This window comes from Gigantopelta aegis, chromosome 6 (assembly GCF_016097555.1).
Source record: "Gigantopelta aegis isolate Gae_Host chromosome 6, Gae_host_genome, whole genome shotgun sequence".
NCBI lineage: Eukaryota > Metazoa > Mollusca > Gastropoda > Neomphalida > Peltospiridae > Gigantopelta > Gigantopelta aegis.
Window position 1 is genome coordinate 92,821,539 of NC_054704.1, and position 26,346 is coordinate 92,847,884.

A 26,346-nucleotide genomic window follows, 5' to 3' on the forward strand; every position below is an offset into this window, starting at 1 on the left:
CGCTCCAGCCAGTACACAACGACTGGTGTATCAAAGGCCGTGGTATGTACTATCCCGTCTATGGGATGGTGCATATAAAAGATCCCTTGCTGCTAATTGAAAAGAGTAGCCCATGAAGTTGTGACAGCGGGTTTCTCTCTCAATATTTGTGTGGTCCTTAACCATATGTCTGACACCATATAACAGAAAGTAAAATGTGTTGAGTGCGTCGTTAAATAAAACATTTCTTTCTTTCTCCTAAGTTCAAGGGTCATAACTCCGTCAAAAATGGTTCAATTGCCATGAAAGTCAAACTTGATCTGTAACAGTACATGATAAAGCTATACACAAAATGTCATCTCAATATCTGAAGGCATTGTAAATAAAGCATCCGGAAAACTACATGTGGGACAAACGGACGGACAGACAGAAGGACGGAGATGAAACCTATACTCCCCTCCGGAAGGGGACTAACAAATGAGCCATAAAGGTTTCAATTTCTCCAGTTGATGGACAGGTTGTAATGCATGATTCACAGCATGTACTTTCTTATCTATGTAGGAAATTTCATAAAAAAAGTAACTAAACTAGGTATTTCATTTTCTATATGTATAAAACAACGTGTTGTGTAGTTACAAATATCTGTTTTGTTTTGTTACAGGTGTGCTGGTGAAAAAAGGCTGATTTGGAGATATAGTTTTAATTACTGTCCAATCATTTTTGTTTTGTTGGTAAATCCCATCATTTACTGGAGAGCACGCAAACTCGGTTAGTAGGCCTAAAGTTAGCCAACAAACGATACCCTCTTGCACCCCACCCACCCCCGCTAGGTATAGCTCTTATACAACAGTGAAATATTTGATAATATCAGTCAAGTAACAGTGATAATCGCTAGAGGAGACAGCGCCTTGTACTCTATCAACTGTCCTGGCGCGTATACTGGGATTGGAGTAGTGTTCAAAACCCCCGTTCCAAGCATCCAAGCAATTTTATTTTTTATTTTTTGGGTCTATATATTTTCCGTGGTTTAATGACTCGAAATCCTCCCCTGAATGCTTCGCTCGGCACAGGACAGATCCAGCACCCCCCCCCCCCCCCCCCCCCCCCCCACACACACTTGCACAATTTCACGCACGTGCGAATGACTGTCATGTTGCGAAAACGACTTGACTTAGAACCACCTCAGTAGACCCATTCTCTGATTGGGTTTTCTCCCGTCCCAACTAGTGTACCACGACTGATTTATTAAAAGCCGTGGTATGTGCTGTCCTGTCTGTAAACGCAATTTCATGCCTGACATACGAAAACAACTAGTCAGTGGTTCTTTTTATTAATTCTTCCCTCCCTTACTTCTTTCCTTCCTTCTTTGTTTGTAACATTTGTTTGTTTTGGTCGTTATTTTGTTTTTATTATTTCTTCCCTCCCTTACTTCTTTCCTTTCTTCTTTGTTTGTAACATTTGTTTGTTTTGGTCGTTATTTTGTTTTTATTATTTCTTCCCTCCCTTACTTCTTTCCTTTCTTCTTTGTTTGTAACATTTGTTTGTTTTGGTCGTTATTTTGTTTTTATTATTTCTTCCCTCCCTTACTTCTTTCCTTTCTTCTTTGTTTGTAACATTTGTTTGTTTTGGTCGTTATTTTGTTTTTATTATTTCTTCCCTCCCTTACTTCTTTCCTTTCTTCTTTGTTTGTAACATTTGTTTGTTTTGGTCGTTATTTTGTTTTTATTATTTCTTCCCTCCCTTACTTCTTTCCTTTCTTCTTTGTTTGTAACATTTGTTTGTTTTGGTCGTTATTTTGTTTCTCTTCCGTATATTTGCATTGCAGTAAAGAAGACACTGCAACTGACGGGTTCGGTTACTCGCATAGAGAGAGACATAGTTAAAACGATCACGTTCAAGTTCTCCATAATCGTTGTCGTTTTTGCCATTATGTAAGTAAAACACAAATATTGTTACAAAAACAACAATCAAAACAGGTAGCATAATGCTATACGAATTGATGCATCCTGCCAATTAGCACAAAAAGACACTACCTACAATCTTAAAACGTGCAACAACAACAATAACCAAAAATCACGACACAAAACATACAAACCTTCATGCAGACACGCACAAACACGAGATGGTACACACGCACAGACACACACAAAATAACAACAAAAAACCCCCAGAACAAACACAAAAAGGCCTAAAAAATACATTAATTAAAAAAAAAACCTTAAGAAACTTGCCTCCAACACATACAGACACACGCGCGTTTATACGTGCTTGTGTGTGCGTGCGTACATGTGTGTAAAACTCGTCGAATTCATCATTTGGTTGTGTTTCAGATGGACACCAAACATTGTTGACAGCATCATGGATCTGATCACACTGGTGAAGTGTAGGAATTCTAACAACAAGTACAAACTCTTCTTTCCGCTCTGGGTCATTGAGGTTAGTGATACACCAGAATAGACCAGGGCGCCGTGCCATGAACCGATCTTAGCGCTAAGATCATATTGACTGCTTAACTACCTTATGCACTTAAGGTGATCTTAGCGCTAAGATCATATTGACTGCTTAACTACCTTATGCACTTAAGGTGATCTTAGCGCTAAGATCATATTGACTGCTTAACTACCTTATGCACTTAAGGTGATCTTAGCGCTAAGATTGCTTCGTGGAAGGGGGCCCAGATCTTTATTTCACCCAGGGTCATCAGACAGTAACATAGTGGGATTATATACGTCATATACATAGTCATAAACATAAATATTGATTTGTGCATGGTAGTTACCAAGTGACTGTACTTTCTAAACATATAGCAATCATTTGATTTTCTCTGTATTGTAGTATTTTCACAGACTTTATTCTAACAGGAGTTGAATTGAAATGTGTGCAAAAGTGAATATTGGTGTGCAACCTATAGCCCATCCTGGAAGGCAATACATTCTATAAACCCAACTAACCTCACTAAAGTTGATTATGGGAGCTGTCTATCCCCTTATCTATTACTTCCATCCCCACACTCAAGGGTACATTTATAACGTACCTTTAAAACGCAAATTCTCAACAGTAATAATCAGTAATAATGTACAAACCATGGCCGTAATAAGAGGTGGAGTTAGCCAGCTCCCCTTGAGAAATACTATTTATTAACAACTGCCTATTTTACTTTGGTAAAGATCCCTTTTTGTGTACCATGACTTGTGTATTTTCGATCCATCACCCGACGTTCTTTAATATATATATATATATATATATATATATATATATATATATATATATATATATATATATACACACACACACGTCGGGGGATGGATCGAGTACACACACACACACACGCACACACACAGTAGAATCTTGTTGGGTCGAACTAAGAAGGGTCGAATACACTGCAACGATCGAACCAAAAAAGTCCCGAGTTACACTTACATGGTTAGGTCGAACTACCAGATGGATCAAACACTTTCTGGAGCACAGACGGATTTCGAGCCAACAGGATTCATCTGTATGTGTGTGTGTGTGTGTGTGTGTGTGTGTGTGTGTGTGTGTGTGTGTGTGTGTATTATTGTCTCAGAGAGTAATATGGTAAGATTAAGGTCCCCCTATCCCTTCCACGTTATTTAAAGACACGGTACAACCCTGCAAAGTATATATAATCGAGATTTGTGATTGAAGATTATTTTTCTGTTTAGGCGGTACTGAATCCAATGCAGGGCCTGTTCAACTGTTTCCTGTATAACAAGACGAACGCGCTCTACATATGTCTGTGCTGCAAGTTCAGAAAGAAGCACATTCAGGAATCCCCGGACGAAACCACGCACCTGCTGAGGAATTCGTAAACGTCGACTTTGCGATATACGTGCTCAGTTCATTAATTAATCGGTTGACTTCCAAATAAGCACACTCCATATTCTCAATAACTTACAGAGTATGACAAATATTTTGAAAAGTCCGTACTGAATCGGGTTTGTGAAAACAATTAGCCCACAAAGGTAAAGCACTAGCCCAAATTCTAGATCAATTATAACTGGATTTTTATCTAATTTTTGTAAGATTACACATTTACAAGTATAACAGTAAAATAAAACAAACACTTAAATTATGTTGTAACTTTCAGTTTTGTCGTGTTGTACGTTTGGTCTTTTGTCAAGTGTCATCCATCGTCATTGTCCCGTTTTCGCTTTTGCCCTCCCCCAGGGAAAAATAATTGATTAAACTCATGGTTGGTATCTAAACACACTATCAAAATAATTAAATTTAAATGAGGTTACGACAGTGTGACACACGGTAATAGATGGTTCAGTGTATTTGGTAGTGGGTTATACATTTAGAGCCTACTATTCATGTCGCCAGGAACAGAACAGAACAGAACAGAGGGCGGCAAACATAATTATGTGCGCGATTAACTACCACGTGATGTGTCCAACCAATCAAAACACGTATGTCATTAGACTTTATTTCCTGTGCCAGAAACTTGAAAGGGAAAGGTAAACAATGCATGCTGTAACTGTGACGATGTAGAGATAGCATGTTACAGCACTTTGCAGACCTAGTTCAAGTATCGTCAACGTCCCTAACTGCGTTATACTTCAAATTCCGTCCACTTAGTTTTCTCGTGCACGGTTCGCGCAATCAACATCCGATTTGTTGTCATCGGCATGTCGTTCATTTATGAGGTTTTTCTTCACAGTTCAGGAACATTTTTATAAACAATAAAGTTGAGATAAGTCAGTATCTAAATACAAAACTTTACAAACCCCTAAAACCATTAATTTTACTAAGTCGTTTTTATTTATTCCTTAAATTTACCGATATCGGGACCACATGACTCGTAGAAATTGACTTAAAATGGAGAAAGATGAATTAACTTTCGGTGCGTGTCACATGACCTCACACGTACCAGATCAACAAGGCCAAAGAATTGAATTTTTACGATTTTTAAGACCCCTGTTGTTAGAATTTGTTTTCAATTATTATATTCGATCTCCAAAAGATATGCTACATTTTTGTGCCTCTGTTGTAGTGAATAGTATTCATAATCCATTCATAACAGTTGTAAATAATTTTGAGTATATAAACTGTGTTAATTTAGAATCAATTCATTAAAACAATTATATTTTACAAACTATTCGCAGGTATGAACGTAATGCCTATCAGTATTGACATCAAGTGTGAGCGATGTGTGTTGATAAAACGCGGACCGGGCTTGAACGCTTGATAAATTGAATTTTTCCTTTAATTTTTTTTATAAATTAAGTGTTCGGCAACTGTACATAATTAAGAAACATATATTTTTTCATGTAGTTGCCTTAAAAATTGAAAATGACGAACCGCACATGCGCAGTACGATACTTTTTGCAAACGCATGCGCCTGAACGCAGTTAGAAACGTCGAACCCTTTCCTCTTTACCAGAGGGTGTTTCACTTTTATTTATTAGAATGGATTTGTTTTACGTCCACATTGTTGAGTTTTTACGTTACTTGATTGCAATTTATTTTGTTTCACGTTATTTGTAGTTGAAAAATGTAGAATAGTATTTCCGTAAATATCGTATTCGTGTTTTGTCGTTAGGTGAATGCAGTTTGGGACGTCGATGGTGAGTACCGTATGATAAAATGAACACAAAGAATTGTATCTTATACTCTGCATATGTGGAACTTAGGTCAAAATGTAATACAGGTAATAACTGGGCAAGACAAATAAGGCAAATACTGTGTTCATTAGGTTTTTATGAACTGTGGTGTAACCAAGAAGCATTAAACTATAATTTTAATTTGTCATTAATAAAAGAGAGAATTATGGACCAGTGTAATCAAGATCTTAATGGGCTCCTGGACACGTCTATCAAATGTTCATATTTGTATAAATATTTAGTAAAAGAGCTTATTTTACAAAATTACCTGATGAAACCTATTCCAAGTCTATATAAAAAATGCATTACAAAGATAAGATTATCATCACATAGTTTAGCTATCGAAGTTGGTCGCTATTATAACATAAGTAGATCTAAACGATTGTGTGTCTTGTGTAAAATAGGTGAAATTGAGGACGAGTTTCATGTGATATTATGTTTTCTTGCCCACTGGACAGGGTTATCCAGCTTTTGCACGGTGCTAGAAAAATCTGTCTGACCCTAGGGCTAGATAAATCTGTCTGACCCGAGGGCTAGACGATTTCTACATACGCGTGACGTCATAACTCATGGTTTTAAAAATTCTGTTTGCCATTTCACGTTGTATCATTGGTTTAAAAATATTTAAACAAATTAATATTTTCAACTTTATATTTATTGTTAAATTGTTGCATTTTTATGTCGTTGCATAAGTTGGACTATATTTTTCAGCGTATGATTAAATGAGTCATTGTTCGTAGGTGAAATGTTTACGAATCGTTCAACAATAAACAAACCGTACGTAGCTTAAACAATTAATGTTTTTTTTTTTTTACTGTAATTAAATGGGCAATGTGACGGTACATGCTCTTAATCTCTTTTCGCCTGTGGCGATATTAATTGTTTTAGAAGGCCGTGTGCAGTTCCAAATGCACTTAGCTAGGTGGGCAACTTGTTACGTAATACTTCTGCGCGATGGTCGTCTAATACACACCCAGCCCAGGGCCCATATTTTCGAAGCTATCTTAGCCTACGAAATCGTGAAATCATCGTAAGCTATGACGTCACTATGGCGTGCGCTGTAGTGACGTCACAACCTACGACGGTTTTACGATTTCGTAGCGCTAAGATGGCTTCGAAAATAGGGCCCCAGGTGCGGAGCCATGTGGCCAGTAGTTACGTAATACCACTGCGAGTGCGGTTTTTACAACCGTGATTTGGCGACGATGGCGTCAGTAAGTCTGGCGATCAAAGAGAAATATGCGTCTCTGGGAGTTGGGGATATATCACTTGATAGGGGGAGGACCGCCTTGTACCCCCAGGCGATTTCTGATTTTATAATAAATAGCTAGTTTTTTTTTTAGATATCGGGGAGAACGAAATAGGAAGGCGTCCAGGGGGAACGTTAGTCCGGTTGGACTTTGGTAAATATTTTATTTCTGCTCTGTTGTATAACCTTGATGTGATTGATGTGACTTTTAAATATTTTAATACTGTATTATACCAATATTCTTTAGACAGTGTCTTCGGTCATCTGACGAAGTAAATCGTAGACTTTTTGTTCTACAATTATACGAGTATTTGGTAATATAAAGCTTAGCCAGTCATCCTAGAAGACCTAGGTAAACTGTAGGTTATTGTCTTTATCGTGATAGGTACCAGTATTAATTCTGTGTTACAGGGTTACTGAATGAATAGTTAGGGTTAATTAAAAATTAACCAGTTAGGAATAGAGCTGTAATTCCTTTATTAATTAAGTTCCCCTGAAAGCGGTTCTCAATTACCACACGTGTGGGTGTTGTGTCACGGTGAAGTGTTTAGCATATTGTGTAAACTAGACACCTAGAGATTAACTAATTAAGTGATCAGTTTTGGGTTGTTATTATTGTTGTTATTAATTAACTACTGCGGCTGTACATTTGTCAGCGTAGGTTAATACAGATTCCAAAGTGTATTGTGTTTTTGTTGTGTTTTCTAGTGAACTAAACGTGCTATAATAATATATACTTTATATAAGATCGTATCTCTGATCATACCTAGATGAGCCAAAGCGGGTATATACCGCCTGTTACAGAGAGATCTAATAGATATACAGTTAGGAGAGATATTTGGACAATCGTGTTTTATTCAGTTACGGGTATTATAGAATCCCCGTGTCAGGCAAGAAAAAGAATCAATCACCGTTGTGAGGTATAGATAAGGCAATTCCAACCCTCGGGACAAAATGTTTTTGTCCCTCGGGTTGGAATTGCCTTATCTATACCTTACAACGGTGATAGATTCTATTAGTCCCTTTTTCAGTGATTATAGAATTTTATATATCAAGAAATATTATAGAATCCACCCATCTATGTTTAAATTGATAGAATTACTAACAACTAACAATGTAAATGATTTATGTAAATTAGGGAAATATCTGTTCAAAATGTTTAAAAGACAAGAATCAATAGTTAAATAGTCTATATACAGAGTTCTATACAAAAGCATTTATATTCTTCATGTCCTTTTCATGTCAACACCTTCCATTGTGTCATTGTTGTGTATGTATTTGTATGTATAACTGATGAATTGTAAATGTTCAAGGTTAATAAATGAATTGAATTGAAACTGAAGTGGATTATTATTATATACTGATGGTGTTGTTGATATTATTCTATGACAAACGTCACAATCAAATTTATTAAACGAAATTTCAGCCGAGAAAAAAAACAGACAAAAAAAACACGATCGAGCGATAAGGAGAGGGGGCGTTTCTCACTAGCCCGAACTTAAAAACCACTAGCCACGGGCGTCGGGCTAGCGGATTTGTCGAACTCTGCAATAACTATTTGGGGTATAATAAGTGCGATAGTGCATACATAATATGTGAAAAAGTATGTGCATGTGTACATGTTTGAATGTATTCGTCTCTCTCTCTCTCTCTCTCTCTCTGTGTCTGTCTGTCTCTTTCTGTCTGCCTCTGTCTGTCTGTGTGTGTGTCTCTCTCTCTCTCTCTCTCTCTCTCTCTCTCTCTCTCTCTCTCTCTCTCTCTCTCTCTCTCTCTCTCTCTCTCTCTCTCTCTCTCTCTCTCTCTCTCTCTCTCTCTCTGTGTGTGTGTGTACAGAGAGACTGTGAGACGTCAGTTTTTGAGAAACCAAGACGTGAAAAATCCTCAAAATGTCTTGGACGGTTAAATCACATTGCTGTGTATGTGATTTGCATATACAATGAACAATAGAGAAACAAACAGTGGGCTCGTATATGACAGGTGCCTGCTGCGTAATACAAGTCAGTGTAATACTATATGGTATTTGAAGATTCAAGAAAACAGTCAAGTTTTGTTTAACAAATATGTGGGAGTTTAATTCATTGCTTCAACAAATGTGACACAATTCTCCAGAATATATATATATATACCCTGGCGGTCAACAAATTAATCAAACTTCATCCAGTTTAAGATATTTTCACAGTTGTAAGGTACCAATAAAGGTTTCAAAGGCAATCTGGTCAAAGTTGCTGTCACCTTTGCAAATGGAGGTATGGGTTTGGCAACACTTTGGATATTTTGCAGAGTTATCGGCCTTCTTTTTCACGAGGTAGCAGTTGTCCTGTAGAAACAATGGAGTATCGTTTTCACAGCTGAAATTAAAAAAATTATATATTAGTATTTTTAGCTATTTATATATTATAAAATTATTGATATAATAAATTATTTTGTAATAAAAATTGTTATTATTATTATTATTATTTTATTCTTTCATAATTATATGGTAGAATGTTTTTCAAGCAGATGAAATATTTTCTGATCTAAATATCATGGGCTCAAAAGAGCGGTATGCATAAAAGATGGCACCAGAGACATACTATCTGTGTTTATGTTTCATTGTTTGTTGATATTATTTTTCGACAAGTTATTATGTAGGTTAACAGTGTTTAACGCAAGTGTTGTAATTACCACTGTTAGACAGCATTAGTAGTTAATTAAACAACGTGTATGTAAAATTTCAGACTGTTCTGAAATAAAGTTATTGACAAAATATTATGCACGCACCCAAACAGACACACACGTACGACAAACATATCTATTGGTATATGAAGTCTAAAACAAATGTAAATACATATATAAAAATAATAATAAATACTACTACTACTATTACTATTACCATAATAACTACATGTAGTACACCCAGTAATTAATAAGGAAAACTCTTTCTTGAACCTTTCATGCTCCCAGTGTAGGTTAATTGTCGTGCGTGAGTCACGTCCGAATTGATGTGGTTAATTAACATACAGCCTGCGGATAATCGGGTTCAGAAGCACGTACATCGCTACCCCCGGATCTAGAGAGGCTACACCACTACCCCCATGCTCTACAGAGAGGCTACACCACTACCCCCAGAATCTAAAGAAGCTCACATCACTACACAGAGGGTCTAGAGAGGCTACATCACTACCTCCAGAATCTAAAGAGGTTACATCACTACCCCCAGGATCTACAGAGGCTATATTACTACCCCCAGAATCTAAAGAGGCTCACATCACAACCCCCAGGATCTAGAGAGACTACATCACTACCCCCAGAATCTAGAGAGGCTCACATCACAACCCCCAGTATCTAGAGAGGTTACATCACGACCCCCCAGGATCTAAAGAGGCTATATCACTACCCCCCAGAATCTAAAGAGGCTCACATCACAACCCCCAGGATCTAGAGAGGCTACATCACTACCCCCAGAATCTAAAGAGGCTACATCACTACACCCAGGATCTAAAGAGGCTACATCACTACCCCCAGTATCTAGAGAGGCTACATCACTACCCCAGTATCTAGAGAGGCTACATCACTACCCCCAGTATCTAGAGAGGCTACATCACTAACCCCAGGATCTAAAGAGGCTACATCACAACCCCCAGGATCTAGAGAGGCTACATCACTACCCCCAGAATCTAAAGAGGCTACATCACTACACCCTGGATCTAAAGAGGCTACATCACTACCCACAGGATCTAGAGAGGTTACATCACTACCCCTCCCCAGGATCTAGAGAGGCTACATCACTACCCCTCCCCAGGATCTAGAGAGGCTACATCACTACCTCCAGGATCTAGAGAGGCTACATCATTACCTCCAGGATCTAAAGAGGCTACATCACTACCTCCAGGATCTAAAGAGGCTCACATCACTACCCCCAGGGTCTAGAGAGGCTCACATCACTACCCCAGGATCTAGAGAGGCTTACATCACTACCCCAAGGGTCTAGAGAGGCTACATCACTACTTCCAGGATCTAGAGAGGCTACATCACTACCTCCAGGATCTAAAGAGGCTCACATCACTACCCCCAGGATCTAGAGAGGCTCACATCATTACCCCAGAATCTAGAGAGGCTCACATCACTACCCCCAGGATCTAGAGAGGCTCACATCACTACCCCAGGATCTAGAGAGGCTCACATCACTACCCCAGGATCTAGAGAGGCTCACATCACTACCCCAGGATCTAGAGAGGCTCACATCACTACCCCAGGATCTAGAGAGGCTCACATCACTACCCCCAGGATCTAGAGAGGCTACATCACTACCCCCAGGATCTAGAGAGGCTCACATCACTACCCCCAGGGTCTAGAGAGGCTGCATCATTACCCCCCAGGATCTAAAGAAGCTCGCATCCAGCACTAGGTAAGTAGGTCTTTGTCCAAAACACCGATTACATTTATTATACGGAATCAGTACAACTTGGATTCTGTGTTTCATCACTAATTTCTTATTTTTAGAAAAACTATATCAATAGCTACTACTACTATTACTACTCCTACTACTACTACCACTACCACTACCACCACTACCACTACTACTACTACTACAGCTGCTGCTAATAATAGTAATAATAATTAAAAGCATATTGTCACAGAACACTGACCTATTTAATGGTCTAACAAAGTATTACCTGAACAAATATAATTTGATTTGTACCTAAATGTACTTTATTCAACCATCTTCATAATCACCATACTCCATTTATTAATGATATTTTCTAAAAAATAAATTGCCGAGAGGGTTGACATGGATTTCACTCCATCATGGTTCAGTTAAGGTTATGCAATAGCTAGATTTGGTTTCCAACAATTAATGTAATATTTTATTATTATCCATTTTTACAGAAATAAGGTCCTTAAATCCGTGACAGTATGCCTTTAATATGTATACATAGAGTACGCACGGAATCTACTCCACCTATTTGCATATATTGTTACAGATTACGTATACGTATAGGCATGTGTACGGATTATGGACAGTTGATAATGGTAGTACTAAACCAAATAACATCCGGCTGAGTCAAAGTTCGAGGTGCACCTGACTTTTGAAACAACAGTTAATACCACAAGCCCTGCCATTAGTGATAAATGTGAGAGTGTTGTCAAAACATTTAATTTCATTTGGGCAAAAAAGGTATGCAATTTTATTTCATCTAGTACCACTGTGTCAAATAGCCTTGTGCTTGAAACATTTATGGAGTATCTGTAAAAAGAAGTACTACAATTTTTTACGAAACTAGGAATGTTAAAAAAATATCCGGCTATATCAAAAATGAGCCATAAAAGGTACGATTTCTTCAATTAATACTTTGAGGTTGTAGCACTGATATTTATGGGTCATAGGTTGGTTGATATATTGCATATAACCCCAAACGTTAACATTTTTGCCTGTGATATTTTATTTGGTATAGTACAACCTAACGGACGTTGCGCCTTACTCGTCGCACTCATAGGCGTTTTCCACACAGCGACATCTGCGACACGGCGTCTGCTCAAACCACTCCGACCCCGGCTCCACGCCGCCTGGGCATTCACCTGAATCAAAGACACCAACAACGTGTTCAACGAAAACGAAAAACTTTTATATGAAATAACAGCTTGATTCAGACCCAGAGGAAAGGATAGTTTTGAAATGGACAAGGGCGTAGGCTGGGGGTGGGGGTGGGGTGGGGGTAGTGTGTGTGTGTGTGTGTTTTTGTGTGGTCATTCAGATTTCGACCCCCGCTCCATTTCATATTATGTTTATGTCCCGGGACATAAACATAATTATATATATAATAGGAAATGGTAGCGAGTTTAATATCTTAATTTATTACCTATAATCAATCTTAATTTATGTCACTCAACTCATTTGGTTGACGTTCCTGTAAGGTTGTAGTGCGCCAATCGATGACTGTACCAAAATATGTTTAACAATACGGGTAATTCACATAGGTGTCCATAGAAGATACAGACAAAAAGGTCCGCTAGGTTCATATTCGACCAACACCCCACCCCCGATCCAGCCGACTATATGCTAAGGCCATGACGTAAACTACTGCACTTTTGAATATATCAATATTAATTTGTGCACATTGAGTGTATGGGGATGTGATAGTGCGCGCTGTTTTATAAGTATAAACTAGATATAATAAACTTATTCCTTATAATAAACAACAAAAAGATCCAAGCAAATAGTTCGTTACAGTTACAAAAACAAGCATCTTTATAAATCAAGGCTAATATTCGTTCCTCGTATTCAGCCTTGATACATGTCGTCAAGAAATCGTGCCACAAAATGCTTAAATTGCATTGGATGCGATGAGATCTGATTGCAACGAATCGCAACGCTCCTTATAGATTCCCTTGTTATTGTAAACAAAGATGGCAGCGTCAGCGTCCGGCAGTTAATTGGCCTCAGACCACAATTAATTTCGCTATATGTTTCTATATAGCCTTAGTGGCTATAACATTTTTATTAATATCAGCAGGCCCGTGAATTTTTGTATGTACCTTTGCCTGCATGGGGGACACATACCCTGAAAAGGACAACCCCTGTTGTCCAGCTCTTTCTCCCAGCATATTGGTTTAAACAGACACACCCTCTAAACCAGGCCGGAGTACACCCATTTTACACAAAAAGCACTACTTTTGCATGGGCCGGAATTACCACAAACAAGTCTTCAATGTCAGCAAGTTACACATGTTTACAAACTACATGCTATCCCCTGTCACTTCAGTCAAACAGTTGCCACTTCATAGCTGTCTGCCATGAAATAATCACAGTCAAACAGCAGACTACTTGCGCGGTGAAACTTCCGGATTTTCGACAACCAAATGGGAAGATAACTGTAATCTGAGGCCAATTTTTGATATTGCTTTCAAGATTGTCACATGTTACCGATGCTGTGATTGGTCAGCGATGTCATCGTGTAAGGGACATAATCGGTGTTACAAATTTTCTTCCAATAGAGGGCGCTAGTAGTGGATATCAGTAATCTTGACTACATGTATCAAGGCTGAATACGAGGAACGAATATTAGCCTTGATTTATGAAGATGAAAAACAAGCGGAATTGCAAAGTAGTAATAGACTATTTTCGTTTTATTCCCTCTTGTATTTATATTTCTTTCCATAGGGTAATCGACAATTTTGGTACAATCCTGTATGAACAAAGTCCAATCAATGATTTAAGACTTAAAATATACATTTGTGTTTGAAACCAGGCAAAGACATTAATACGTAATGTTTACAAATGAACCTGTATTGACGTAATGAAAATTCAATTCTTATTGGATCCGACCATTTGGTATGTGAATGAGAGACATACACAGATAGAGAGAGAGAGAGAGAGAGAGAGAGAGAGAGAGAGAGAGAGAGAGAGAGAGAGAGAGAGAGAGAGAGAGAGAGAGAGAGAGAGAGAGAGAGAGAGAGAGAGAGAGAGAGAGAGAGAGAGAGAGAGAGAGAGATAATGAAATAGGGATACATATAGAGATACAGACACACACACAGAGAGAGAGAGAGAGAGAGCGAGAGAGAGAGAGAGAGAGAGAGAGAGATAATGAAATAGGGATACATATAGAGATACAGACACACAAAGAGAGAGAGAGAGAGAGAGAGAGAGAGAGAGAGAGAGAGAGAGAGAGAGAGAGAGAGAGAGAGAGAGAGAGAGAGAGAGAGCAATAGAAACTAGAGATACACACACAGAGAGAGAGAGAGAGAGAGAGAGAGAGAGAGAGAGAGAGAGAGAGAGAGAGAGAGAGAGAGAGAGATTGTGAGGATGGAAATGTTGTATGCCTTTTGAGAGCATTAAATTAAGGAAAGGGGAAGGGCCACGTGCGAGCGTACTTAGAATCTCTGTCTAGGAATTAATGAAGATTTCTTACCTACGATGTAAGTAAATCTGGCAGTAATTGAAACGCTAAAAATTGTCAGCACCAAGACGATTAAAATAGACTTCATCCCTTGATACATGTATCACTCGAGTGAAATCATGAAACACTTATTGACATCGATACATCTTGACATTTAGTTCTGAAATACATATAAACATATGTCGCTCATTTTGTCCATACACATCGCATATTGATTGGATGACGACAGCCGTTACTCGATCCTACTCGCTTTGTCAACAGTCCTCCACAGAAATCAATTAATATCGAACTGTTTAGTCCTTCAAATTCACATTACACGCATATACAATGTTTTCACTTCCCCGTTTCAGAGAGAGAGAGAGAGAGAGAGAGAGAGAGAGAGAGAGAGAGAGAGAGAGAGAGAGAGAGAGAGAGAGAGAGAGAGAGAGAGAGAGAGAGAGAGAGAGAGAGAGAGAGTTTATGTGTGGTTTTGTTTGTATGTTTATGTGTGTTATATTTTTCCTTTTGTTAATATGAATGTTTTAATAAAATTATATTTCATAAAAATTGGTCCACAGATGTATATCTGTATAGGATGTCGAGATCTCGTTTCCTTGCGTGGGTTGGAAGGGAAGTATAAAGGATATGCCCTCTCTAGCGTAAAGTACTGATTTATTAAAATACCGTCTATAAAAATCCTTCTAATGATAGATGGTAATGACATTTCATAAAATAAAAGATCGATGAAGTTACAGGCATTACTACATGATTTCTAGATATGCACGGCTGTATCTTCTCAGTAACACGTGTACCCCTGAGGGATTTAGATTGTACCAAAATTGAAGGTGATAAAGGGTACAAACATGCTGACCTCAAAATCAATGGAAGTAGTTACAGGATTACCGACAACCAGTATTAGATCATGTAAGCCAATATATATATATTTATGTGTGTATGTATGTGTGTGTGTATGTGTGTGTGTGTGTGTGTGTGTGTGTGTGTGTGTGTGTGTATGCGTGTGTGTATGTATGTGTGTGTGTGTGTGTGTGTCTCTCTGTGTGTGTCTGTGTGTATGTATCTCTGTGTGTGAATGTGTGTGTGTGTATGTCTGTGTGTGTCTCTGTGGGTGTGTATGTATGTGTGTATGTCTATGTGTGTGTGTGTGTTTGTGTGTGTGTTTTGTGTGTCTGTGTGTGTGTGTTTGTGTGTGCGTTTGTGTGTATGTGTGTGTGTGTCTGTGTGTGTATATATGCGTGTGTATGTGTATGTGTGTGTGTGTGTGTGTGTGTGTGTGTGTGTGTGTATTCATATATAATTGTTAGGGAAGTTAAATACCAAGGTGGCTACCTCTTAAGAATAAACAAATAGTTCCCACTTACGCATGGTTCCTTAGCTTGTCTTAAGGGAGTTATAAGAACCTGGTTGTCATCTGGACCTATGTCTGCTTGCTACTGCACATCTAGCGCAGCTGCCAATCCTGACACTAACTTGCAATGCATGTGGTTGACCTGTCATTGTGGCCCTTCGTAGAGATGCTAAATGTGCACTGTTTAGTTCCACTCTTGGAAACGTTTAACAGAAGAAGTGATCTGAATGTGAATGACGCAACCACAAAACAGGTAATACCCTTGCTTAGGAATTACATATGCTAGTATATCAGACTGAAAGCTCGCGGGAATTCCCTTCTTTGAAAGTGATGTGGGGTGGGCATCCACCTCCACACCTGCATCAAATCTGCGTCTATGGCTTTTTGTGTTTACACGATTCATTCAGTTTCTATGGTTATTTTCCTGCAAGTTCAACTGTTATGAAGGTACATTGAACTGCAGATAGAGTGGGGGAGGCCATACGAGACTGGACGAGATTGGTTACTGCCATGTCGTGAATGGTTACGGTCCTGATGAGGGTGGTTACTGTCCTGACGACAATGGTTATTGTCCTGACGACAATGATTACTCTGCTGACGAGGATGGTTACTGTCCTGACGAAGATGATTACTCTCCTGACGAGGATGGTTACTATCCTGACGAACTGTTAATCTCCTGACGAGGATGGTTACTCTCCTGACGACAATGGTTATTGTCCTGACGACAATGATTACTCTGCTGACGAGGATGGTTACTGTCCTGACGAAGATGATTACTCTCCTGACGAGGATGGTTACTATCCTGACGAAGATGGTTAATCTCCTGACGAGGATGGTTACTCTCCTGACGACAATGGTTACTCTCCTGACGACAATGGTTACTCTCCTGACGAGGATGGTTACTCTCCTGACGAAGATGGTTACTCTCCTGACGAGGATGGTTACTCTCCTGACGACAGTGGTTACAATCCTGACGTGAAAGGTTATAATCCTGATGAGGATGGTTACAAGCCTGACGAGTATGGTTACAATCCTGATAAGAATAATTACCATCCTGGCGAGTATGGTTACAATCCTGATGAGGATAGTTACAATCCTTACGATGATGGTTACAGTCCTTACGAGAATGGTTACAATCCTGATGATAATGGTTACAATCCTGATTATAATGATTATTGTCATGACGTGGATGGTTTCTATCCTGAGGTGCATGGTTGTTTTCCTGCCAAGAACAGTTATAATCCTGACGAGAATGGTTATAATCCTGACGAGAATGGTTACAGTCCTGAGGAGAATGATTGTAATCCTTTTGAGAATGATTACTATCTTGACGACAATGGTTATAGTTCTGACGAGACTGGTTACAGTCCGGCTGAGTATGGTTACAGACCGGACATGAATTATCACGGTCCACACGCGAGTTATTACAACCGGGATACGAACGATTACAACTTGAGCGTACATTACGATAGCCCGAACGTAAATAATTACTGTGTGAACGCGAGTCATTACACTGTGAACATGAATTGTGATAGTTCTTAGGTGAATCACTGACATCTGGATTTGAACAGTCGCAGTTAGGACAGGGACGGTTACAGTCCAGGCGTGAACTATCACAGTCTGAACGTGAACAATTACAATCCGAACATGAGTGATTAAACTCCGGGCATGAGTTAGTACAACCGGGCCGTGAAATATTATATTCCGGGCGTGACCTTTTAAAATCCGGAAATGAATTGGTACATTTTGGGCGAAAATTATTACAATCCGGCCGTGAATAATTACACTCCGGACGCGAATTTTTACAATCCGGCAGTGAATAATTGCACTGCGGACGCGAATTTTTACAATCCGGAAGTGAATAACTGCACTGCGGACGTGAATTATTACAATCCGGCCGTGAATAATTGCACCCCGGACACGAATTATTACAACCCGGCCGTAAATAATTACACTCCGGACGCGAATTATTACAATCCGGCCGTGAATAATTGCAATCCGGACGCGAATTATTACAATCCGGCTTTGAATAATTGCACTGCGGACGCGAATTATTACAATCCGGCCGTGAATAATTACAATCCGGATGCGAATTACTGCAATCCGTGCATGAATAATTACAATCCGGCCATGAATGTATGAATTTGCGTGAATTATTCGAGTCTATCATTTGCCGTCTCTTCATGACAGCGGCTTTTATGGCATCGTCGGGAGAAATAGGCTGAGGTCCTGGAGCTGATCTGGTAACTGCTGGTTCTGGCTGAACAGGGAAAGAAGGAACACCCATCATTGATGCTGGTGCAGACACTGCCACCGGTGGTGGTGCAGAGATTGGGACTGGAGACGGCGCAGACACTGGGACTGACGGCGGCGCAGACACTGGGGCCGGCGACGATGCAGCAGGAGGGGGTGGGGACGGTGCTTGTGCTGATGATCCCACAAAAGCGTCGTCTGAGCTTGATTTCCTTTTGGACTTTCCTGGCCGCTTTTCATCTCTTGTGGCCTGACCCTGAAATGTAACGGAACTGGTATCACCTGGGCTAACAAAAACTCATTAAAAAAAACCCCCATAACCCCCACACCAAAACCCCCCCAAAACCTCCCCAAAAAACAAATAGCCCTGTAGTTAATAAATTAATGTGATAAACTTTTGTAAAGAGTGGGGTTTTTGTGTGTGTATACCACTCCATAAACATAATGAGACGAGGACAATTTTGTTTTTCAAATATTGTTGGGTAGGGAAAACAATATGTCGCATAACTTTGCAACCAATCAAAATAGTCTCGTAAATTACCACTCAAAAGGTTGATCTTATGCCCCCTCTACAAACTGATGCATATGATATTTACAAATTGGCTTAAAGGCATACTGTCACAGATTTAAGGACCTTATTTCTCTAAAAATGGATAATAAATAAAAATCACATTAATTGTTGGAAACCAAATCTAGCTATCGCATCACCTTAACTGAACCATGATGGAGTGAAATCCATGTCATCCCTCTCGGCAATTTTAGTTTTTGAATTATGGACCATTGCCTTAATTCAATTTTTTTTTTTTTAAATATCATTAATAAATGGAGTATGGTGGTTATGAAGATGATTGAATAAAATACATTTTGGGACAAATCAAATTATATTTGTTCAGGTAATACTTTGTTAGACCATTAAATAGGTCAGTGGTCTGTGACAATATACCTTTAATAATTACATCACGGGGTCAAACGGTCATGGAATTTTGGTGATTAAAACATCTGACACCTTAGCATTAAAAGAACAGACACTAGTTTTTAAACACTAAGGCATATTTTTTACTATTAGAGCCGTTTATGATCACTGAAGTCAAACATTACTTATATTTTATTGTTTAGATTATCCATTTCCGTACAACCGAAGTGTTTCTGGTCATCCTGGTGTTTCTAATACCACAAAATGCATTTTTCATATTATTAAAAACGCATGTACGTCTGAAAAGTAATGATTACGGAGTCGCGTTTTAGTCTATTTTAAAGGGTATTTCAACCTCACAGACTCTTGTTTCACTCTGTTATATCCAAATTTGTTACAGGTTTGTAAATTAACCAAACTTAGTGTTAATTTTTACGGGTTGAAACTAGGATCTAGGCGAAAAATATGCCTTAGTGTTTATAAACTAGGGTTTGTCCCTTTAATGGTATTTATTACTATTTCAGTGTACGAGGGACGTATTTCATCTTAATTAAATAAGTAATTACAAAAACATATTCTTGCTTCGTGATTTCATAGATCCCATATATTGTCATGTTAGGAGTGTAACATTATCAGCATCATTATAATCCACATTTGTAAAATTATTAGATGTCTTGAAAATTGTATTATGACACTTCCATGCAAATAATATCTCTAGTGAGGGGGTCATTGTGTCGTGTGCGTATGTGTGTGTGTGTGTGGGGGGGGGGGGCACAAGATATATTTTTACCTTTATTTATATCGAATAGAACAAAGAACCTAACCAAAAACAAACCCTGGGCATTTTCGTTCTCGAGTGTGTGTGTGTCGGGGGGGGGGGGGGGGGGGGGGGGGGGGGGGGGGGGGGGCTTTCTCTCCCCGGCTCCTATGACCATTTAGATGTGTAGTTAGTTAGGTTCACATTTTGCATTAGTAAAGAATATTACAAGATGAAAAGAGGAGAGTGTAACTGTAAACAGTGCTGGCCCGGAGAACACTTTCAACTGAGTAGGGGCTTGATGCACGGACGGTCTGGCATCGATCCCCGGTGCTATTTCTCGTTCCAGCTATTACACCACGACTGGCATACGAAAAAACAAACAAAAAACCACAACAAAAAACACACACAAAAAAATCCCAGACAAACAAAGAAAAAAACACCAGTCCCTAGATAGTGAATGGGTTAGAGTGAATGTCTCTGTAAGTCAAGGGGCGGGACGTAACCCAGTGGTAAAGCATTCTCTTGATGTGCAATCGGTTTGGTGGACCCATTGAGCTATTTCTCGTTCCAGCCAGTGCACCACGACTGACATATCAAAGACCGTGGTATGTGCTATCCTGTCCGTGGGATGATGCATATAAAAGATCCCTTGTTACTAATAGAAAAAATGTAGCGGATTTCCTCCAGCTCAGACTATTGTCAAAATTACCAAATGTTTGACATCCAATAGCCGAGGATAAATAAATCAATGTGCTCTAGTGGTGTCGTTAAACAAAACAAACTTTATTCCTCACGGAGTTACCTTTTCGTTCGTTTGTGTCGTGAGATATCGCTTCTTCGCCTTTTTGTACTTCCTTTTGTTTCGCCAGAGGCTGTAAATAACACGCACAAATAAATACATAGTCAATAGACGTAGTAAATATTATATTATGCAAATCGTTGACGCAACTTCGCCATTAATGTCTCTCCACACACACCCCAAACAGTACAGTATGTGCTTCAAGGTGTACTGTTTTAAAACAGATGTTGACATGCTTCATATGTTAAAAAAATTATATAAAAAAAAATACCCTCCACCCCCCAAAAAAACCCCTAACACCCCAAACAGCCTCACAACCCCCCACCAAAAAAAACCCAAACCCACACAACAACAACAAAAAACCCAACAAAATCAACCAAACCCACACACATAACAAAACAACAAAAGCAACAACAACAACAACAAACGGAGAACAAAGTACCTGCATCATACCGTTGCATTTTCTTTTCAAATTAAAAAGGTACTCAGTTCTCTAAAAAATCTGTATGTTACCTCTGATTGTATGCTACAGTTTCTTACTTAAAATATTCATTTAACCATTTATCCCTGGCACGATTGTCTGCTAACTATCCACAGCTTTATGTTTTTGAACTTGGTGGAGGATGGGGGTCCAGTTTGATAAACTAACTGATCTTAAATATGGGTAAACACAAATCTACTTCAAATTCAGACGGGACCCTCAAAAGTGCCCACACTAAAGTTTCAAGGTTAGGTCGGGTTCACGAACACGTATATTTAAAAAAAAAAAGCTTAATTAAAAAGAAAAAAAAAAACCCCGAAAAAAACCCAAAAAACAAATACTTGTATGACATAATTATACATTTCTTATTCACACTAAGCAAATAATAAAGAAATATATTTTGAGAACGATAGATCACACTGGTTACTTACATACAACAAAAGACCACTTGCTGGATAAACACAATTGACAGTCCAGATAATGCTATAATGAATAATAGCAGATAGCTGTGATGTGCCCAGCCTGTACGTTTAAAAAAAAGAGCAAAGCAATGAAAACAGTCTTGCCACCAGGCGTTATATGTACATTAAAGAGACATACCCTAGTTTCAACCCGTGAAACTTAACACTAAGTTTAGTTAATCTACAAACCTGTAACATATTTGGATACGGTTACAACTGTGGCTTTAACATGGTGAAAGGGCGGGATGTAGCCCAGTGGTAAAGCGCTCGCTTGATGCCCGGTCAATCTAGGATCGATCCCCGTCGGTGGGCCCATTGAGCTATTTCTCGTTCCAGCCAGTGCACAACGACTGATATATCAAAGGCCGTGGTATGTGTTATCCTGTCTGTAGGATGGTACATATAAAAGATCCCTGGCTGCTAATCGAAAAGAGTAGCCCCTGAAGTGGCGACAGCGGGTTTCCTCTCTCAATATATGTGTGGTCCTATGCCATATGTCCGACGCCATATAACCGTAAATAAAATGTGTTGAGTGCGTCGTTAAATAAAACATTTCATTTCATTTCATTTGACATGGTGAAATACCCTCGAAAAACAAACTAAAACTCGACTCCATAACTGTTACTTCTCAGACGCACGTGCGTTTTCAAAAATATGATAAATGCATTTTGTCACCAGGATGACCAAAAACACTTCGAATGTGCGGAAATTAATAATCTAAACAATAAAATCTAAGTAAAGTATGTTTTCAGTTATAAAAAAAACGGCTCTAATAGTAAACAATATGCCTTAGTGTTAAAAAACTAGGGTATGTCCCTTTAAACGTTTAAACATATGTAGTGATGGAATAAAGAGCCTCCTAGTATCTAACTAGTGGGAATTTCCCTATTACCCGAGTTGCTAGTCTCGCTTCAGCCAGTGCACCACGACTGGTATATCAAAGGCCGTGGTATGTGCTATCCTGTCTATGGGATGGTGCATATAAAAGATCCCTTGCTGCTAATTGAAACGAGTAACTCATGAAGTGGCGACAGCGGGCTTCGTCCCTCAATATCTGTGTGGTCATTAACCATATGTTCGACGCCATAACCATAAATAATATGTGTTGAGTGCGTCGTTAAATAAACCATTTCTTTTTTCCTTCCTCAGTAGAGCGCTGGACTTTCATACTGAGAATCCTTGGTTCGAATTAACTCAGTGGATATTGATTTTTTATCAATTTCATTTGTAGCCGATGTAGTGACTGGGTTTGATCTTAACACAAGAATACAATTATAACCCGTCAGGACCCGTAACAGTTCAACTGCCAGTGTGTGTGTGTGGGGGGGGGGGGGGGGGGGGGGGGGGGGGGTATGTAGTAGTGTCGGTATAAAGTGCTCCTACTGACAGTAGCTAGTGGAAGTTTCCCTATTGGCTTAGTTGGTTGAAAGCTAGGACTCTCATACTAAGTCCAATAAACATACTGAGTGTCCGTGATTCGAATCTCTTCAGTGGAGGTTGGTTTTTATCTGTTACGTTTAAATAATTAAAATGTAAAGCCTGTAATAAAGGTAAAATATATGTTTATTAATATACAGATATTGATATGGTGCATTGATAATAGTGTAATCGTACTATAATACATGATAATTGTGATAAATCATACCAAACTATCCCTGGTTACATATATACTTGTTTTATAGTGACTAAGTCCAACCTCGCCTTGCCGTCATGTAATATATATATATATATATATATATATATATATATATATATATATATATATATGTATGTATATATGTATGTATGTATGTGTGTGTGTATGTGTGTGTGTGTGTGTGTGTGTGTGTGTATTCTGAACTCCAGTGAAAACGCATGACCAAATCTCCAGTTGTTATTGCTATCACATGTGTGAAATATGCTGTAAAACACAACCGGCATGGGTGGCGCAGTGGTTAAGCCATCGGACTACAGGCTGATAGGTACAGGGTTCGCAGTCCGGTACCGGCTCCAACCCAGAGCGAGTTCTTACGGGTTCAGTGGGTAGGTGTAAGGTCACTACACCCTTTTCTGTCTTACTATTAACCAACTAACAACTAACCCACTGTCCTGGACAGACAGCCCAGATAGCTGAGGTGTGTACCCAGGACAGCGTGCTTGAATCTTAATTGGATATAAGCACGAAAATAAGTTGAAATGAATGAACGTAACACACAATAACGCTAACTCTTTTATACATTTTGGAGGGTTATTGTTTGCCTATCATCTAGTTATGTTAAATCAATTAAGTGTTTAATTATTTCTATCCAGACCCTTTTTACAACTACAAGTCTAACTGGTGCGTTTTCAATGGAGTTCAGTGTAATTATATGGAGTATTACTGCATACAAACACAACTACAACGTTTATAAGCTAGTGTATCTTCAGTACATTTGGTCATATGCCTCCTGGTAGTACTAAACCAAATAACATCCGGCTGGGTCAGAAGTTCGAGGTACAGTTAATATCACAAGTCCTGCCATAGATGATCAATGTGACAGTGTTTGTTGTGATAAAATGTTGGTTCATCTGCGCGTACGCAACAAAACAAATGCACACGACGTTGATTTTGCATTACGTAATTGTCGAATGATCTGTAATTGTAAATGAGAAAGCGATTTGAGCATACGGGCGGATTCAGGATTTTTCACGGGTGTGTGTGTGGGGGGGGGGGGAGGTGGCGGTGGAGGAGGGTCATTCGTTTATAAAGGGCGTCTGCAGGATTCGTGGAAGGTTGCAAAGTATAAAAAGGTCATCTATAATTATTCAAAAATACATTAAAATATATTATATATATGGCAATACACACACACACACACACACACACACCACCACCACCACCAAATACCAAGCCGACTTAGGTACTCATTTCACCCCCCCCCCCCCCCCCCCCCACACACACACACCTTAAATGCAAATAAAGCCATTGCATTCATTTGCTAAACGGGATGATTTTTGCGCACCGTCCAACACCCACCTCTGGATCCGCGCCTCGTACAGTACACTATGTATATAATCTACCTACCAGATTCAGTAGCATCTTTGATTTTGTTTTTTATCCCCTGTACAACGGTGTTCATGGTCATTCTATAAATTAAATTAAAATAAATGTATTCTTTTATGAAATGGTTAAAAACAACAACAGTTAAAACAACAAAAATAACAATAATAATAATAACAACAACAACAACAGCAACAGCAATAGCAACAGTATCCACCCCAAATAAACCCAAAACCCCAAATACCCCCCGCAACACCCAAACCCACCCTCCACCCTCCTCCCAACAACAACCCAATAACAACACAAAAGCAAACTTCTGTCTTCAATCACTTTTCACATTTATTTTATAGAAAATACAATAACAAATAAGAAAACAAATAAAAGTGTACGCGTTTTGGAGAATCTCGAATATTATACATACTATACTCTTCAAAATAAGTAGGGGAACTCTAATAAGAATGTACAATTGCCAAAATTGTAATTAAGGTGTGGGGAATGGCTATATGATAATAGTGAATTAATTGGGCAAACATTACAACCGGTAGTTAGTTATCTACCCTGACAGAAAATGTTCTTTACATTCGTTATGATATAAACAGGAAGAACCCACACTTTTTTTCTTTTTTTGCAGCTACAAAGTTACATACATGTAGTTCTATCTGCACAGAGGTAATGCTAGAAATAATTACACGGTGACGTGAACATTTGACGATTTTTCAGAATAACAATGAACTATCTTCAGACGATAATGTATAATAGATTTATTTATTTTATATGTACTGATATGCAATACCAATATATTGTGTCAATAAATAGTCATTTTAGTTGTAACTATGCAGTTCCAAATTTAAGTTAATATTAGCAATAATTACAGAACTTACAAGGTTCTGTTAATTACGATCTACATGTTCTATACATTGGGTATTTTAGTCAATAATATATTTTTGGATCATTTGGGTTATTCGAAATAATCATATAGTAATTATTACATTTGATATTACAAACCTGCAGAGTATTTAGCGAACGCAACATTATGACAATGTGATGACGTCATGTTTTTAATCGAAGAGCTTCGTATCTATTCGCCAATATAAATACTAATATATTCATGGCCTTTCCCTCGCCTCCACCCTCCCCGTCTCATCAAGCTGCACCCCCCGTTTTTTTCGCATATGGTATTCACCGTCTGTTCCAACGGGTGGGATCCTTCATACAGAATTCACAAATTTTCTTTATTTTTAGATGTTGCGTGGTGTCCAACTTGATATCGTCCATTTTTGCGAACAGTTAATTTTAAGCCACATTTATTGCGAGTGGGCAGAATTTGCTACTGTATAGGTGCTAATAGAAATTAAAACTTAAAATTATTGATAAAAAATAAGTAAAATCGACACTTTTAATGAAGGCGTGTAGAGGTAGGCCTTATAAGTTTTTATAAATACCGTGTGCTGGAAATCGATTTTGTCTCATTCCAACACAACTGCACTGACAATTACGTTATATGCCCATGAAAACGTGATTGAGCTTTAACTCGGTATAAGGTAAAGTTGCTACGATACTCATTTAATGTACAAAGCACAGAAAGT

General features: G+C 38.7%; 1 protein-coding gene and 1 long non-coding RNA gene across 3 annotated transcripts; one reads left to right on the forward strand and one right to left on the reverse strand.

Annotated features, from left to right (window-relative positions):
- Positions 1–559: 559 nt before the first annotated feature.
- On the forward strand, positions 560–2,400 carry LOC121375177. The gene is made up of 3 exons (XR_005958281.1): positions 560–747; positions 1,805–1,910; positions 2,310–2,400. It is a non-coding gene; the product is annotated as an uncharacterized LOC121375177 (long non-coding RNA).
- A 6,502-nt stretch (positions 2,401–8,902) lies between these two features.
- Positions 8,903–25,845, reverse strand: LOC121375837. 2 transcript variants are annotated; one of them, XR_005958360.1, is made up of 8 exons: positions 25,766–25,845; positions 24,785–24,846; positions 21,712–21,802; positions 20,803–20,872; positions 16,088–18,583; positions 14,742–14,889; positions 12,315–12,411; positions 8,903–9,200 (listed from the first exon to the last, which is right to left on the reverse strand). XR_005958360.1 is itself a non-coding variant. In XM_041503506.1 (4 exons), exons 2-4 carry the CDS (start codon positions 14,827–14,829, stop codon positions 9,026–9,028), a joined length of 360 nt encoding a protein of 119 aa, XP_041359440.1. In that variant the 5' UTR covers positions 14,830–14,889; positions 16,088–16,719; the 3' UTR covers positions 8,903–9,025. The 2 variants fall into 2 exon arrangements, 1 of the variants encoding a protein (XP_041359440.1); XM_041503506.1 differs by lacking the exons at positions 20,803–20,872; positions 21,712–21,802; positions 24,785–24,846; positions 25,766–25,845 and having other exon boundaries at positions 16,088–16,719.
- Between the last annotated feature and the right edge of the window lie 501 nt (positions 25,846–26,346).